The 17826-nt window shown below is 43.4% G+C and overlaps 2 protein-coding genes across 8 annotated transcripts in view; one reads left to right on the forward strand and one right to left on the reverse strand.

Annotated features, from left to right (window-relative positions):
- ITGAE (integrin subunit alpha E) overlaps positions 1-15605 on the forward strand; it is a 65417-nt gene extending 49812 nt beyond the window's left edge. For 3 of the 7 annotated variants that reach the window (XM_042914516.1, XM_042914520.1, XM_042914518.1), the window contains 8 exons: positions 359-436; positions 943-1006; positions 1090-1197; positions 4570-4626; positions 4938-5033; positions 6791-6886; positions 11248-11352; positions 12736-14401. In XM_042914516.1, coding sequence (XP_042770450.1) covers positions 359-436; positions 943-1006; positions 1090-1197; positions 4570-4626; positions 4938-5033; positions 6791-6886; positions 11248-11352; positions 12736-12831 — 700 coding nt within the window. In that variant the 3' untranslated portion in view covers positions 12832-14401. Of the gene's footprint in view, positions 1-358; positions 437-942; positions 1007-1089; positions 1198-4569; positions 4627-4937; positions 5034-6790; positions 6887-11212; positions 11353-12735; positions 14402-15094 lie in introns of those variants that run through there. The other 4 variants (XR_006196291.1, XM_042914519.1, XM_042914521.1 and 1 more) reach the window with 4 other exon arrangements.
- On the reverse strand, positions 1683-4384 carry HASPIN (histone H3 associated protein kinase). The gene has a single exon (XM_042914522.1). It carries the CDS (start codon positions 4369-4371, stop codon positions 2023-2025), a length of 2349 nt encoding a protein of 782 aa, XP_042770456.1. The 5' UTR covers positions 4372-4384; the 3' UTR covers positions 1683-2022.
- Positions 15606-17826: the final 2221 nt, after the last annotated feature.

Here is a 17826-nt window from a genome sequence, read left to right on the forward strand (position 1 = left end):
AAATGGGGATGATTCTGCCCCTCAGGGGCAGTGCCTGAAAACATTTCTGGTTGCCACAACCTGGAGTAGGGGGTGGAGGGTGCTACTGCTGTCTAGTGGAGAGAGGCCAGGGATGCTGCTAAACATCATACAGGAGGATAGCTTCTCACAAAAAACTGTCTGGCCCAAAATGTCAATATTGTCAAGGTTGAGAAACTCTTTTAAAATCAGTGTTTCTCCAAGTATGGTCTTCTGCACTCTAATTACTTATCTTCGAGAGTCTTTTCTTACCTGACCCTCACTGACCCGGAGAAGCCAAGGTATGTAAGTAGCTGTGTACAAAGCAGGTGTGCTGTCAACTGACACTCTTATTTCCTAGTTTCAATGGAAAACAGTCTTTGGTCACAAAGACCCAGAGCCTTCAGTTCAAGCATGCCTTCATTGCAGTTCTTCCCAAGTAAGTACTTCCGAGGGGCCAACACCTGCAGGAATTCTCTCTTGTGGGAACTGGTGGTCGGGGTGGATGTGGGCCTTGTCTTTCACTGATAGGAGGCTGCTTAAAGCCCAGGCTCCCACTGATCTCTGGGGCACTAACAGTTGGGTCCTAGAAACACCATGGTAGTAACCAAAGGGGGAGCAGTGCCTGCTGGTCTTGCTACAAAAGTTATTGACGTAACGCTAAGGAGGGAAGAGAGGAGCTGTGGCATTGAGAAATAAGGAAAGAGAAAAGTAAGGCCACTCTGAGGAATGATAATTAGACACACACAGAACCAGCCCTAATATACAGAATTCAAATATCCTACCTGATCCCAGCTGCCCTACCGACACTCTACATTTTGATATTCAGCTTTGATTCATCTTAAGGATCTGGTACCCTCTTTCTTAGTGTATACAGTTGGTAGCATTCAGGCTCCTTTGAAAGAAGGGGGCCTTGAGGCCTAACAAATATCGTCTCAATTGCAGACCGTCAGTGATATACATGAACACAAGCCAGGGGCTTTCCGTCTACAAAGAATTCTTCTTCAGTGTAAGTGCTTAGTGCCTATAATTGCAAAGTTACAGGTGGCAAAACACCAGTTTGATTTCCCACGCTCTGATTTTATTTTGCAGATACATGGGGAAAATCTCTTTGGAGCCGAATTCCAGCTGCAAATTTGTGTTCCAATCAAATTACAAGATCTCCAGATTATAAGAGTGAAAAGCCTGACAAAAATTCAGGTACTTAGAGGCATTTCTTTATCATGATCACACGTCTTTTCAAAGTGACTATGGATTCTCAAAGGTATGAAACCAGAGTTCTAGAAAAGGAGTAAAAACATGTTTAGTTAGCCTGGGAACACATTGCCAAAGTCATGTTCACAAGAAATATCAACCATTCAGCTCTTAAAGCAACACTTCTGTTTTCCTCCCCTTGATGAAAAATAAGCAAAAATTCAAACCTTTTTAATACCCATGGAGATACTTACTTTCCCTCTGAAACTGATAAATTCTGCTTCTCTTTGTGACTGGCAAATGAGCTTGATAAACATGAGATATTTCTTGCACTTCTCCCTATAAATTTACCATCTTCCTTTCCTCCCTCCAGTCTATTTCTGCTTTGCTACAGCCTCTTTACTCTCAGTTGACTCTTCATCTGTAGTATGGTTCCCTTATGGTACCTACAGCCACAGGCTCTCATCAGTATGAAAGTTGAGGTCTTTGACTTTCCTTAGTTACTTATTTATTTATTTAGCTCAAGGTACATGAAATGTCAAGGCTCAGAAATGAATATATGGAAAGGCATTTATAGAATGGACTCTGCTGACAGAAAGAGGACTTCTAAATTGTAATCACTTGTTCCCATGTATAGTTTATTTTTAAAGAACATTTGTTAACTTCAGAAACATTTTAGTTTCTACTAGGAAACAAAATTCTTGTTTCAAAAGTTGATTAGAAACATTTAGAATGGGAAATCCACCCTGCTCTGGGGATGAAGGCTGAAAACAGCATCAAGGGCTTTAAGACCAGTACCCTCTCAGTTTGGGCCTGTAAGGCATGTCTGGCTTACTTAAATAGACTGTGTTGGCAGAGCAGGTCAGTGGCAGACCTGAAATTCAGCATTGTCCTATAGAAATGCTGGATCTTTCTCTTCATTTGCTTCATGGCGGGGGTGTTACATTTAATCTTGAAGGTCATCTGTTTCAGAATCTTATCTGTGAGGTAATGGAGCCAGAGCACATTATTATAAGGGTGATATTCACCCCAGCAGTTGTTGTTCTCCTTCCTCATTAGCCTGTAGATCTCAAACTGGTAGTCACCTTCACCTGTAAATAGGTCCTCATCCATGGAAATGTCACAGAACACCACGATCCCATCCCGTTCCAACCGTGACAGGGTGTAGTCAATGATATTGACTTGTAGTCCACGGGTGGGGATAGTGCTCGTGTTCCCGTTGAGGGTATACTGGAGCTCTTTGAGGCTGGTTTTCTTTAAGAGCACATTCCCCCAGTGTAAGTCTCGGTGCTCAAAGTGCAGTGATGCCTCGGCCACTGCGAGAGATGCTGTGATCTGGTGTAGAATGCTCTTTGCAGTAGCCATGGAGGACAACTTCGTTCTCATTTGCTCTAAGTCAATCCCTCCAAACTCAAATTCCAGCACAATGAAGAGCTGGTCTTCCTCAAAAAAGTCAGGCCGGTCATTTGCAGACCCTTTAGTTGAGTTATAATGGTCCCAGGCTCTGAGGAGCAAGGGAGGGTAAGATCCTTGAACACAGTGCACCGAATTCAAACCAATAAAGCCTTCTGTACGGTTGTGTACCTCATCAGACAAAAGGCTCAACTCTTTGGAGATGATGATCTCCGGCAGAATTTCCTCAAAAGTTTTCTGATGGGCTCCGTTGACCAAATCTGGTCCTTCAATAGCAATGATTTTTAGGGCAACAGGTGTGTGATTAACAACTGTTTGAAACACTTCACCAAACACCCCTTCTCCAATCTTCTGACAGCATTCCAATTTTTCTGTGGAAAGGCAATTGCTAAAGGGGATAGGGCCCTCCTGATTGCATTCCCCGTAAACCTTTTCAGCATCTGATACCTTTTTGTCTGTGACACCTAGTGTCTTAAACGGGGTTAGCAAATACATGGAAGAACAGTTCCAAGGAGACACAGCACTATTTGTTCTGTTCGTAACAGGAGGGTTTGGATATTCAGAGATGAGGGACTCAGAGAGAGAACTGGCAACGGTGTAGCTACTGCATACTTCCGACACGGCGGTCACCATCTTCTTCTTGTGGAAACTGAAGGAAGCCCTGGCTTTGGTCCAAGAGGCATTCTGTAAATGAGTCAGGTCCTGGGTGAGGGATGAGTCTTTTTCCCTCTTTTGGTCTCTCTTAAACTGGTGGTAATGGAGAAGGGAGGTTTCTACTGTTTCCTGCAGTTTCCTTTTTCGACTAGGCCCAGTTCTCTCAGGCCTGTTGATTTCCCCAGGTACAATACAGCCCTTGCAACCATCCGCCTCCTTGGAGTCTATCTGGGCAGCCCCTTGAGACCCAATCTGTTGACAACAGTCCTGGTCTGTGACCCTCTTCTTACCCATGCTTGAAAAACCTGGCCTCTCCAGCCTCTTCCCCCTCTGTTCCATTTCACAGCAAGACTCCCTCATATTCCTCCCAACTGCCCCACTCTCAGAATCCTCAGGGTTTCCAGAGTCCGTGACACCAAAGAGAGCTGACCTGAGGTTGGCATGGGCTTGGTGGGCCAACCTAGTGAACCTGCCTCCTCCTGTTGCTGCCTCCTGGAGGCGGTGGAGGGATGCTGGGTCCAGGGAGGCTGCTGGGAGGTGTAAGCCACTCGGAACTTCAGAGGCTGCATCCAAAGAGGCGGCGGGGCCGGTCCCGAGGACACTGTCTCCTGGCGCTGGGAGGCCGGGGCCAGGAGAGGCCAGACTGCTGAACAGGGAGGCACTGGTGCCCAGCTCGCCGCCGTCCCCGGGCCGGCTGCATGCACTGAGGTCCGGGCTCAGTAGGCACGGGTTGCCGTTAGAGAAGGGCGGCGGTTCGAGCGGCCCGCAGGGGGTGCTGCAGTTCTGCGGAGGCCGAGCTCGCAGCCTCAGGCGTCTTGGGGTCACGATCAAACTCGGCCGGTCCTCGGAGACTCGACCGCCAGGGCCCCTCCGCCGTCGACCCACCGGAAAGCCGAGGAAGTCTGGGTCGTCGGGATCGTCGGAAGCGATAGAGCGCGAGGGGCCGCCGCTGCTGGCGTCGCTGCTACTGCTGCTGCTGAATAAACGCTTCCGGTCTTTCGGCGGGAACCACTGCGCCGCTGCCCTGCCGGGTCGCCGCCGCGGCCCCCCGCCGCCCGCAGCCCCATACGTTCGGAAGAGCCGATTCCCAGGTCGCGGGAGCGACGCCGCCATCGTCGGCACCCGCCCAGAGGTTCAAATGCAAACACCGCGAGACTTCCTGAAGGCAGAAGCGCTCGCCAGCTAGACTGCTGGGTCCTAGCGTCCGGCCATGCGCATGCGCATCACGATGGGTCTCGCCGGGGCTGGGAGAGGGCGGATAACTGATACTTTGGCGTCCTCATATCCGCCGTGGAATGGCTCTCGTTTCAGGACCACACTCTGTGCAGCCAGACTCAGGTGGAAAGGTGCGGGAGCGATCCTGTTCAGGTGAGCGCGGCCTTCCCGAGAGGCCGAGGGAGGGAAGAAGTGCTTGAAGCGGGTGACGTGAGAGGTCCGATGCTCCTTTCCCCGACGTTTACTCCTGAAAACGTATGCAGGGAGGCCTCAAGTCGCTCCTTAGCCTCTTCCCTGGGTAACGTTAGCCATATCTGTGGCTTTGCTTGAGCCAAGGTGAGGGCTGAAACTGTATACACGTCTATTCTGGTATCTTAAGGTGCCCTGCGTGCTAAGTGTTAAAGCTTTCATCTTTTGCACTCAAAAAGGGATTGTGCTAATTATAACCAGAGTTTCCTTTTCAGCATGGGAAGAAATGGCATTCAGTGAGCTGTGTCATCACTTCAAATAAGGAAAATGTAACGGTGGCTGCAGAGCTCTACTTGAGTCAATTTCAGCAGGTACTTGAGATGGTGTAATGCTCCAGATTTGACTCACTTGTTCCTCACGTTCATCTCCTATCTTTCGGAGAAAAATTAAGGGCATCTCAAATGTAACATGTCCAAAACAGGTGTCTCGATCTACTTTTTGCCTCAATCTGTTCTTTACTCAATTACTTGGGGTAACTTAGTAGGGTAACTTACTCTAGTTATTTATTTTAGGAAATACTTGTGACTCTCTCCTTCCTTTCCTACATCCCCATATTACAGCAGCAAGCTCTATCATTCCACCTCCAAAAATGCATTCTAAATCCATTCACTTCTTTCCATCTCCACTGCTACTATTGTAGTTCTGGCCACCATCTTTTGCCCCGGCTATTACAGTAACCTGCCTTTTCCTCTTGTCTGCGCTCTTGCCATGGCCTCTACAAATCTTTCTTCACATAACAGCTATTTTAAAAGTAAACATTGTGCCACGCCTCTCCAAAAACAAAAAAAGTGACATTTGAATACACCTAGACTAGGGCCGCCTGGATGGCTCAGTCAGTTGAAGGTCTGACTCTTGATTTCAGCTCAGGTCATGATCCCAGGGTCGTGGGATTGAGCCCCATGTTGGGCTCTGCGCAGAGCATAGAGCCTGCTTAAGATTCTTTCCTTCCCTCTGCCCCTCTCCCCAACTTGTGCGTGTGCTCTCTCCAAAATATTTTTTAACAAATTAATTAAAAAATGAATACTTCTAGACTAAAACACATACTTTTTCAGTGGCCTGCAAGGTACTGCGTGATCTAGTCTTTGCTACTTCAACTTTATCTCCTAGTACTCTCCTCTTTCCCACTTTTTAAAAAAAAGTTTATTCATTTATTTTGAGAGAGAGAGAGAGAGAGAGAGGGAGGGAGGGAGGAGGAGGGGCAAAGAGCGAGGGAGAGAATCCAAAGCTGGCTCCACACTGTCAGTCAGCATAGAGCCTGATGCGGGGCCTGAATTCACAAATTCCGAGAACATGACCCAAGCTGAAATGGTTGGATGCCCAACCAACTGAGCCACCCAGCCCCCTTTTTTTAATATTTATTTTTGAGAGAGGGAGCGAGCATGGGAAGGGTAAAGAGAGAGGGGGACAGACGATCTGAAGTGGGCTCTGTGCTTACAGGAGAGAGCCCAAAGCAGGGCTCAAACTCAACAAAACTGTGAAATCATGACTTGAGCTGAAGTCAGATGCTTAACTGAGCCACCCAGGGGCACTCCCCTTGCCACTCCCCACTTCTTATACTCCAGATATTGTCCTTTCTCCAATATTGTTCTGGCCACATGATCTTTGTACTTGCTGTCCCTTCTGCATGACAGTGCTTTTTCCCTGTATCTTTATGTGCATGAGGTAAGCTCAGGCATTACCTTAGGGAGGCCTTCCCTGATCACTCACTCTAAAGTGGGAAATAGGAGGATCGAGTGTAACACCTCACAGTGATCCAGATGAGAATGATGAGATCTGAACTGAAGGAGTAGCAATGAGGGTTGGAGAAAACAGACAGATGAGAGAAAGAACAAAAAGAATTGTCAGGAACTGATTCGGGGCTGGTGAATGGTGTTGTGACATGAGGTAAAGTGCAAAGGAAAAGCAGTTGGGGAACGATTGCAGGATACTTGCTTGGGTAACTGTGGTTGCCAAGACCACTAACTAGACAAAGGAATACAGGAGAAGGAACACATATAAAGGAAAAGATGCTGTTCAAAAATAGTAAGTCCATGTCTAAAATATGTTTTATCTACCCTCTATCTTATAGTTACAGAGAGATGTAAATGAACTGCAGATCCTTGGTGAAATAACTTTCAACAAATCTCTGTATGAGGGGCTGAATGCAGAGAACCACAGAACTAAGGTAATCCCTGGCTGTTTTCTGTTGTTCTGGACAGAATCCTGGGGAAACTGTGCCTAGCCTTAGAGCCCCTGTACCAGCACTCTTCCTGTTTTCAGTCTTAACACCTCTGATCTTGCCTCTACCACGAGCTGCCTCTGTGACCTTGAATTAGCCAGCATCAACCTCCATTTTTCCATCTGTGAAATGAAGCAATTGAGTAAGAGGCTTAAGCTGAAATAACTAGGTTGAAATCAACAGCTATGTATACTTTGATTTGAGAGTGTATTGTATTTTTAAAATTTGCCAAGTGAGAAATTATTTTTTTGTATACATTAATTGCCTTCCTCGTGTGTAGTATTGTTTAGTTATGGTATTAACCAGTTACAATACTCAGGAATGCATAATTCTTTTATAAATCTTAAACTAAATACTGGAACACTTGTGGTTTCTTTTGCAAAAGTGTGACTACAAATCATACTAATGTCTGTGATCTATGGGCTCAATGCTGTGTGTGCTACTCTGAGCTGTCATTCTTGTTGACACTTAACCTAGATGTGCTCCTGGCTTGAGAGAGAATCCATCTGTGGGCCCTTTAGTCAGGCACGATCATTACTGGAGGGGATGTCAAGAAAATGAGCTGGATTGCTAAATGTTAGGCTCTCTGATTTCCTTCCTGGGGTATGAGAAACGAACAGTTCTCTAGACATGTCAGAAATAACACTTTTCTTTTTAACTATTTCTAATACAGAAAATTATATGGGGGAAAGAGAAGTGCCCCATTGTCCCACTGCCTAGATTAAAAAAAAAAAATAGAAGAGCAAGAAAATCCAAGCCTTACAGAAAAATATCAAATGAAAAATAATGGTTCCTTAATTCCCCCCCCTTTCCCATGCCCCCAGCTCCTTCTTCCCAAAGGGTGTTATGGTTAACAGTTTCTTATATGCACGTTTGTAAATTATTTATTTCTTCCTCTTGCTGATGGCTTTTATTTCTATACATAGATTCCTTATAATTATTTTCCTTTCTTTAAATTCAATACTCTAAGCAAAGTGTTAAGTTGTTCCTGACAATAAGCAACAAGGGTAGAATGAACCTGTGAGTATAAATACCTATGTATCCAAGTGCGTTTCATTTGCAAGTAAGGGAAAACTCTCACTAAGGTACCATAAGGGCATCTATTGTTTGTCTGGTCAACGGCCTGGCTCCTTTGAATCTTGTGCCCTTCCATCTGTGTTGGTGATACCTTCCCTTGTGGCCAGCACAAAGCTACCACCTCTCCAAGTGCTGTGTTTTCATGTGTCAGGATACAAAATAAGAAGCAAGAAATCAGTAGCAAAACTTCCCTTTGTAGGAAGGGAAATTTTCCTAAAAACTCCCAACAGCTGTCTCCTTACATCTTGTCAGTGAGAACTGGATCTCATGTCAGTCACTGGCAAAGGGGAATAGCTCTGTCATGATTAACTTAGATCAGCCATGATTTCTGATAGAAAATTCAAAAATTCAGTGTTCAGCTGCAAGCAGTAGGTACCCTGTGTCCCGCTTCTCCTTCACCTTTACCAGGGTAGCTTTGGGGTACCTTTGGAACCTGTGGGTTTAGAAGAGGAAAAGGGGAAGAGGCTTTGAGAAAGAGGAGCATTTCTTTTACTCAGATCTGGCCTGTTATACCACTATGACCTTGGGATTTCCTTTCATTATTTTCCTAAACCCATACTCTCAAGTCCTTCCCCCTGCTACCCCCCCCCCATTCACTCTTACATAGAAGAAAAACCAGCTCTCTTCCTGTTCTTCCTCCCAGTCTGTTGCTTTGCTCCCTCTCTATTGTCAAGGCCCAGAACTTACACCTATTAAGCTCAGCTCCGTCTGAATTAAATAGTTGCCTGGAGGGTCAACCCTAGGAAGTAACCAGCATTTATAACTTAATTGAGGAGGCCTTAAAGGAGTATATTTGTCCATCTTTCCAACTCATACAGCAGTTATCCCTGACCTTGTTGCTTATACACTTGCATGAAAGGACTCAGTGTTTGGGCAGGCAGAGAAGTCTTCATGGCCTTCTGGCCCCACTTAAGTCCTGGGAACATGCTCTGGGCATGGTCTGTATGCTGGCTACAGCTTGGGAGGGCCATAAATGGGTCTCGGGAAGCAACATCCGCTGAGCTTTCCAGCTGAGTCCTGTTAGTGAGAAGAGAGCTTAGACTCTTGAGATTGAGACAGCCTTTAGACGACAATGCTGGGGATGCTTCTAATACAAGAACTCTGTAAGTACACTTGACCCTTGAACAACCTGAGGATTAGAAGTGCCGGCTCCCCACATAGTCGAAAATCCATGTATAACTTTTGACTCCCCAAAGACTTAACTACTAATAGTATACCGTTGACTGGATGTCTTATTATATTATTCTATTATATACTGTATTCTTATAATGAAGTAAGCTAGAGAAAAGAAAATGTTAAAGTCATAAAAGATACATTTATAGTACTATATCACAAATAAATCTGCATATAAGTGGACCTACACTGTTCAAGCCTGTGTTGTTGAAGGGTCAACTGTAGTATACATGGATGCCATATTGCATTCATTATCATATCTTAACATATACTTTAGTTTGGTGAAGAGCAGACCAGTGTCTTTGTCATATTTCATGTGGGACAAACGTGTTATCAGACTTTAGGGGTTTGTGCAAGGTCAAAAAGAGCTGTCAGAATGATGTCAGAACAGAGTTGGAAAGGACTTAGAGATCATTTAAAATAGGTCTCATTTTGAAGATGATGAGCTGGGGGCCCAAGGACACAGAGTGGCAGAGCTGGATGTAAAACTGATTTTCTTTCAGTGTTCTCTCAAACCTAGAGACCAGTCCCTTGGGACCTCTGTTAAACTGTCAGATAATCCTTAGCAGATCTCCTGACTGACCAAAATAGTGTAAAGTGTTTTGTTCTTTACATAATTTTGTTGTGCTGTTGGTTTTTTGTTTTTGTTTTGTTTTTTTTTTGGGGGGGGGGTTGTTATTTTTTTTCCTCCAGTTTTTGTTCTCTTTGGTTTTCGAGGATTTTTTTTTTTGTTTTTGGTACATCTGGCTCAGAGATTCTTTCTTTGGCCATGTCCAGTCTTTTTTTTTTATGAGCCCATCAAAGGCTTTCTTCATTTCTGTTACAGTGGTTTTTTTTTTTTTATCTCTAGCATTTCTTTTTGGTTCTTTCCTGGGATTTCCATCTCTCTACTTTCATTGCCTATCTGTTCTTTGTCTTTGTTCTTGCATGCTGTCTACTTTATCTGTTAGAGCCCTTAGCATGTTAATCATAGTTGTTGTAAATTCCAAGTCTGATGATAATTCAAACACCTTTCCGTGTCTGCTTCTGAGGCTTGCTTTGTCTCTTCAAGATGTTTTTTGCATCTGGATATGTTTTATGATTTTTTATTTGTTTCTTTTTTCTTGGTAATTTTTTTTTTCCTGATAACCAGATACGATGGACCAGGTAAAGGAACTGTTGTAAATAGGTCTTCAGTGATGTGGTGGTGAGGTGTGGGGGAGGGGAAGGAGGAAGTGCTTATGTGCTCTACCATCCTGTGATCAGATTTCAGTCTTTTAGTGAGCCCATGCTCCTGTGCTGTGAACCTACACCTCTGGGCTGTGAACCTCAGAAGTATTTCTCATTTTTTTTTCAGTCCCCTTAGGTGGGACAGGATACCTAGAGTTGGGTATTTCTCTTACCCTGGGTCAGTTAGGCTCTTAGCAGGTTACGTTCCAATTAACTAGTTTCCCCGATGGCAGGCCAGAGTGCTCTGGCCTATTTCAAAATGGTTCCTTTTCTTCTCCCCTTGCCAGAAGCATCAAGGGATTTTTGTCGAGCATTTACCGTAGGGATCTGGTCAAGCTCCTAGAGGAAAACCTTATAGTGTTGTGGAGGCTCCCATACGACTGGGTTCCCTGGAGGTTTTAACTCTGAGAGTTGTCAGTACTGAACTTCTCATGATTAATTCATGAATTACAGATTGGGTTTTCCTACCCCAGCGCTGGGAAGCCTCTACTGCCTGTATTTGTCTATCTGTCTCGCTAATCTTGGGGGCAGCAGTTTGCCAAGTATCCTCCCCTCTCTTAGGGCGCCAAGAAGAGTTGTTGCTTTTTCAGTCTGTTCAGCTTTTTACTTGTTAGTACAGAGTGGCACGTACCACGCTCTCTACATGTAGAACCAGAAACTGAAAGCCTCGTTAGGTAATTTTAGATGCTGCATCAGGAAACTTTAGCTTTTTCCCTTACTGTCATCAGTCTTGGTCAATATACAGAGTGTTGCCAAGTTCTCATATTTTGCTCCTTAAAATAACATGTGGAATTTTTTTCTCATCTGCTTTAGGAGACTTATTGGATGATCTCTGTATCTTGTTCTAGATCACCATCATCTTCCTGAAAGAGAAGGAGTATTTGCACCTCATCTTTATAAGCAGTGCTGGTGGCCTTCTGGTTTTGATTGTGATTATAATCACCCTTTTCAAGGTCAGTTCTACTCATGTGAAGTATTAAGATACAGAGAGATTTTCCTAAAACGGATCTGATGGTCATTCCCCTATTTTAAATCCTTTACTTTCCTTCCCCTGTTTTAACGTTCAGACATTTTTTTTACTGCTTTCAAGATCCTCACTCTCCAGCCTTTACCCTTCTCAACTCTTAAGTCTTGCTTTTTCCTCCAAACACGTGTAACTAAATAGGTTTGTGTCTGTGTGCTTGCTGTCTATACTGCCGTCCCCCCACCCCGATGCCCTTTCCCACCTTGCTCACACTCTTTCCTTAAGACCCAGCCCAGAGATTCCTCAGTCCTCTGAGCTATGTGCTTTTCCTGTGAGCTACTTTCTGGAAACCCTTCCAAGTGTCAGTCATCATACCGTATTATAATTATTTCTGTTCCTAGTAGATTGTGAGTTTCCCTTTTATTTTTTTCCTCAATTTTTTTTTTTATAATTAAGTAATCTCTACACCTAACATGGGGCTTGAACTTAACAACCCTGAGATCAAGAGTCTCATGCTTTACCAACTGAACCAGCCAGCTGCCCCTAGATTGTGCATTTCTTGCTGTAGGAGGCCATACTGTCTGTAGTAGGTTGAGTATTTTTATATAACTAAGATCCATTATAGCCAAAATTATAATATTTTGCAGAATTAGTTAAGTTAAAAAAAGGTTAAGGAGCAGCGCACCTGAGTGGCTCAATGGGTTAAGTGTCTGACTTTTTTTTTTTTAATGTTTATTTATTTGAGAGAGAGAGAGAGAGAGACAGACTGTGACCTGGGGTGGGGCAGGGGGAGAGACAGAGGGAGACACAGAATCCAAAGTAGGCTTTAGGCTCTGAGCTGTCAGTGCAGAGCCTGATACGGGGCTCAAACTTGTGAACCACAAGATCATGACTTGAGCCGAAGTTGGACACTTAACTGACTGAACCACCCAGGCGCCCCATTAAGTGCCTGACTCTTGATTTTGGCTCAGGTCATGATCCTAGGTCATGGGGTCAAGGCTTGCATTGGGCTCCTCACTGAGCTTGGAGCCTGCTTGAGATTCTGTGTCTCTCTCTCTTTTTCTCTTTCTCTTTCTCTTTCTCTTTCTCTTCCTCTTCCTCTGTTTCTTCTCTACTCAAACATGCTCTCTCACTCAAATTTTAAAAAAAAGGTTAAGGAGGTTTGGGGTTTCAGAGGAAGGTGGAAAATCACTTCTGACTGGAGAATGAAAAGACTTGTGGAAAGGTAGCATTTTAAGACTGATCTTGAAGGATTGGATTATCAGGGAGAAATTCAGAGGAGGTGTGAGAAGTTCTAGAGAACTAGATGACGGTTTTCTAAAACAGATGGGTATCTTAGGCCTATAATGGGACTTCCCCTCCTTTGTTTTAGTTTGGCTTTTTTAAAAGAAAATACCAGCATCTGAACTTGGACAGCACACGGAAGGCCTCGCTGAAATCAGAGAATCTGCTCACAGAAGAAAATTAGGACCAGCTTCCTCATCCATTGGGAGAGAACATCAGCCAGTCCTTCAAGTTCTAGAGACTTGGTGTCGTTACTTTTTTTTTTTTTTTTTTTTTAAGATGATCTAGAGCAGAATCTAACAAATTGTTAATGGAACATTGTTTTTTAACCATACACTGTCCCCAGAGTGTCTGTGTATTGTGCAGAAAATAAACTTGGGAAACATTTGAAATTAAATAAAATTAAATTTTTCTTTAAAGAAGTGCCTTTAATACAGAAATCTACTTTGTGATATTTTTTTTCTCCAAGAGGAGGTATAGCAATTTCCAACCTTATTTGCCTAAGAATGCTTTTTTCTTGGCATTTCCATTGATGTCTCCCAACATAGTGTTCTACAAAGTACATCTTGGGGGACAGTGGTCAAGTGATCCTGGCATTTTCAAGATCCTAAGATGTGGCCTATTACTTCAAATCAAAACACAAAAAAAGCACGCCTGGAACAAATGTAAAAAGTAGAAAAACAGAGGTCACCAAAACAGGAACTAGGAGGTGAGGAGAAAAGCAAGACTGTTCTGTAGTTTCATTTCTGTTGTATGTATGAATACATCTATTTCATGCACTGTGCTAATCCTTACCCAGCTTCCTGCTCAGTGGATTGCTCAGGGAGACTTCTGTTCCTTGGTAAATACTGTCACCAGGAGAGAGCATTCTTCCACAGGAGGAGATGGAACCTGGCCTGGGAGTTGGGGGCACAGAGATGAGGGCCTAGTTACAGGCCGGCTTCGCTCTTAGTATCTTATTTTATTTTTATATCCCTTGCTGTCAAAACTTGGCCCCATCTCCCCACTTTTAACCCTGCAATGGAACAGTCTTTGTTTTCATGGATCATAAAAGTCATTGCAATAAATTAAACGGTGTATCAGTATATAATGTAGAAAGATATCCTTGTCTTCTTGATCTAATTCAGATGCTTTCGTTATTTTTTTAATTTTTAATTTTTTCTGAAATGTGTGTATGTATAAAGTGCAAATTAGGGACTGAGTTTTGCTTTTTGTTTTGTTTTTCTCCCAGAAGCATAACTAACTTTCACAGCACCATTAACTGAAATAACCACCTCCTTTTGGCTTATTCACGCTCTCCCGTTTCGCAGGGGCTAAAAGGCTTCAAACATCTCCCAGACTCCTTTGAGGTGGGTTTCTAATTTCGATTTTGCCAGTGAGAGGCACTTGAATGAGATGGAAGGTGGAAAGATAGGAGGTCTTTCTTTTGGTTGCAGCAGCAGTGGTGGAGGCAGGTGAGTACAGACCCCTGAGCGGCAGTGCGACAGCGCGGCCCCTCCCTGCAACTCCCGACCTCTGGGTGATACCAACTCTCCCGTTTTTATCTCCCAGCCCTCCCAACAGATTTGAAACATAACTCTTATTAGTAAATCCTTTCTGCTTGAAATATCTAGAGTGGTTTCTGTTTTCCTGTTGACCTTGAGTCCAACTATTTTATTTCCAGTGAATAACAGCTGTCTCTATGTCATTAATGAAATGTCCATTAATAAATTAAAATTCTGGGGCGCCTGGGTGGCTCAGTCGGTTGGGCGTCCGACTTCAGCTCAGGTCACGATCTTGTGGTCCGTGGGTTCGAGCCCCGCGTCGGGCTCTGGGCTGATGGCTCAGAGCCTGGAGCCTGCTTCCGATTCTGTGTCTCCCTCTCTCTCTGCCACTCCCCTGTTCATGCTCTGTCTCTCTCTGTCTCAAAAATAAATAAAACGTTAAAAAAAATTTTTTTTAATAAATTAAAATTCTGCTGTTACTACTCGTGAAATTCCTATGAATACATATAAATTCTGGAAATTTAATTTTGTTTCACTGATGTGTTTGTTACTGTACCAGTACCACAATTGAAGGAACACTTTTTAGCATTATGCAAACGATAAATTCTAAACAGCACAAAGGTATCTAAAAAATAAAAAGTTAGTCTCCCTCTCCTCTCCACCTCCAATCTCTTTCCAAAAGCAACCACTGTTAATACATTTTTAGATATTCTTTAAAAATATTCCTCTGCATATACCAGCATATGCATATCCATGTATGGATATAGGAATTAGATTGTATAGATTGTTCTCCCTCCTACTTTTTCATCTAATGGATTTTAGGCACCTTTCGGTAGCAACCTCTGCAGATCTACCCCATCCTTTTTAACAGTTCCGTGATACACTGCATTGTATTTACCTAACAAATCCCTACAAGTGGATATTTAGGTTGTTTCTATTTCTTTCCTTCTTTTTATTACAAAGAAAAGGTGTGATGAACATCTCTAAACACGTATCCTCCCTGGTGTGCTTTTCAAGTATGTCGATGGGTAAGTTCCCAGCACAATCACTGGCTCCGAGATGACGTGCATTTAAAATTTTGATAGACGAAATAAGTCATGGGAACGAAAGGTACAGAACGGGGATTGTAACCAGTGGCATTGTGACAACACTGTATGGTGACACAGGTAGCTACACTTGTGGTGAGCACAGCAGAACATGTAGAGTTGTTGAATCACCGTTGTACGCCTGAAACGAATATGACATTGTCAGCTACACTTCAATTCAGTTGTTTTTGATAGATGATCACAACCTCCAAAAGGTTTCTACCAGTTGACACCCCCACTCAGAGAATATCAAAGTGCCACCGTGTCCATTGCCACCAGCTGGACATCATCACATTTTCACTATTTTGCCAACCTGATCATTGTGGAAAATGGGATTCTGTTTTTGATACCAGTTTTCATTATAACTTTGCAGTAAACTGTGATACCTGATAGGACATTTTCATTCTTAAGAAAAACTACTGCTTCTATTCTTTCAGATAATTCTTAATATCAGTGTTTCAGATTCCTAAAAGAAAACCTTTGAGGTTTTAATTTAAATGTACAGATTAGGTTGGGGCACCTGGGTGGCTCAGTCGGTTAAGCGTCTGACTTCAGTTCAGGTCACGATCTCGCGGTCCGTGGGTCGAGCCCCACGTCGGGCTCTGGGCTGATGGCTCGGAGCCTGGAGCCTGCTTCCGATTCTGTGTCTCCCTCTCTCTCTGCCCCTCCCCCGTTCATGCTCTGTCTCTCTCTGTCTCAAAAATAAATAAACGTTAAAAAAATTTTTTTTAAATAAATAAATGTACAGATTACGTTGAGGAGAACTGCTTTCTTTACAGCATTATTTTCTTACTCAGAAATAAGATATTTCTCCACTCGCTGAGATTTTTGAAAACACCCTGCAGCAAGGTTTTATAATTTCTTTCAGAGATCTTAATTTATGAAGACTTTTATTTTCAGCTGTATTGTTGTTTTTTTTTTTTTTAAGTTTATTTTTGAGAGAGAGAGCGCATGTGCATACATGCCAGCAGTGGAGGGGCAGAGAGAGAGAGAGAGAGAGAGAGAGAGAGAGAGAGAGAGAGAGAAAATCCCAAGCAGGCTCTGCACTGTCAGCACAGAGCCCGATGTAGGACTTGAATTCCCAACTGTGAGATTAGGACATGAGCCAAGAGTCAGATGCTTAACCGACTGAGCCACCCAGGCTCCCCTATATTATATTTTTTATTGCTACTGTGAAAAATGTCTTTTTCCCCTGGCTGATTATAGAGCTTGTATTTAGAAAATTTGTTCTTTTGAATATTTTATCTGGCCATCTTACTGAACTCTGTTTTTTAAATAGCTTTTTAGTTGATTCTCTTGGATTTTCAAAGGAGAAAATCCTGTCTGGAAATAATGGTGATTTGGGGGACGCCTGGGTGACTCAGTCGGTTAAGTGTCCAACTTTGGCTCAGGTCATGATCTCGCAGTTTACGAGTTTGAGCCCCACATCAGGCTCCGTGCTGACATCTCGGAGCCTAGAGCCTGCTTCAGATACTCTGTCCCCCTCTCTCTGTGCCCCTCCTCCACTCATGCATGTGCTCTCTCTCTCTCTCAAAAATAAATAAATGTTAAAAAAAAGAAATAATGGTGATGTGGAGTCTTTCTTGTATTTGTACTCTTTTTCACCCTTATTTCTTTGACTAGAACTTGTAGAGCTCTGGGAAGTTAACTTTGCCTGATGTTAAGGGGATTGCTGTGTGTACCCTCCACTGTCTGCCTCACAGCCTGCCCATGGTCTCACTCCCTGCCACTCTGCCTTTGGCAATTTCTGGGGCTTGATTGGAGAACCCATCCACTTCTCATGGAGCCTCTTATGTTACCTGTGTTAAATCACTGGCTCTTTAGCGTGATCAGCTTTTCTGCTGATCTGATTCCATCTGCATCACTTCTTCCAAGAATTCCTTCATATTTTTGGTTCCTTTATTGTATCATTCTCAATTTCCAGTGCTACCATGGACTTCTTCCCTCTTTACACTTCTTGAGTTACTTCAGAGGATTTGTCTTTGAAGGCAAAGAAAGAGGTAAGTTTGCTTAGATATTTTCCTATTGTTGGATCCAGGAGTTATGTCCAAGTTTGCAGTGTTTTAGGTGAGTTGCACCCCTTGGATTTATATTTTTTTAAACAATTATTATTATGGGGCGCCTGGGTGGCTCAGTCGGTTAAGTGTCCGACTTCGGCTCAGGTCATGATCTCACGGTCCGTGAGTTCGAGCCCCGCATCAGGCTCTGTGCCGACCGCTCAGAGCCTGGAGCCTGTTTCAGATTCTGTGTCTCCCTCTCTCTCTGGCCCTCCCCCGTTCATGCTCTGTCTCTCTCTGTCTCAAAAATAAATAAACATTAAGAAAAAATTAAAAAAAATTATTATTACAAATAAGATCCTACTCCCATTATAACAGTCAAGCCTTATATTGACCACCTATGAGCTATTGACTGAGCTGTGCTGATCTGATTGGAGTTAAACCAATGCACTTGTAGTCAAGAGACTGTGTAAGGGACCAGTCTGAGAAGGGAAAGGACTATTATAAACAGAGACATGATTAGATTTTACAAATTCATCTGCTATAGCTTGGGCCAAGGCCTTTATTCTAAAAGATGCTTTTCTAGTGCCAGGCATTTTCCATTTCCTGTTCA

The sequence above is a fragment of the Panthera leo genome, chromosome E1 (assembly GCF_018350215.1).
Source record: "Panthera leo isolate Ple1 chromosome E1, P.leo_Ple1_pat1.1, whole genome shotgun sequence".
NCBI lineage: Eukaryota > Metazoa > Chordata > Mammalia > Carnivora > Felidae > Panthera > Panthera leo.

Bases quoted from the DNA above. Each gene is read 5' to 3' on its own strand.
- HASPIN (XM_042914522.1), bottom strand. From the start codon at position 4,371: ATGGCGGCGTCGCTCCCGCGACCTGGGAATCGGCTCTTCCGAACGTAT.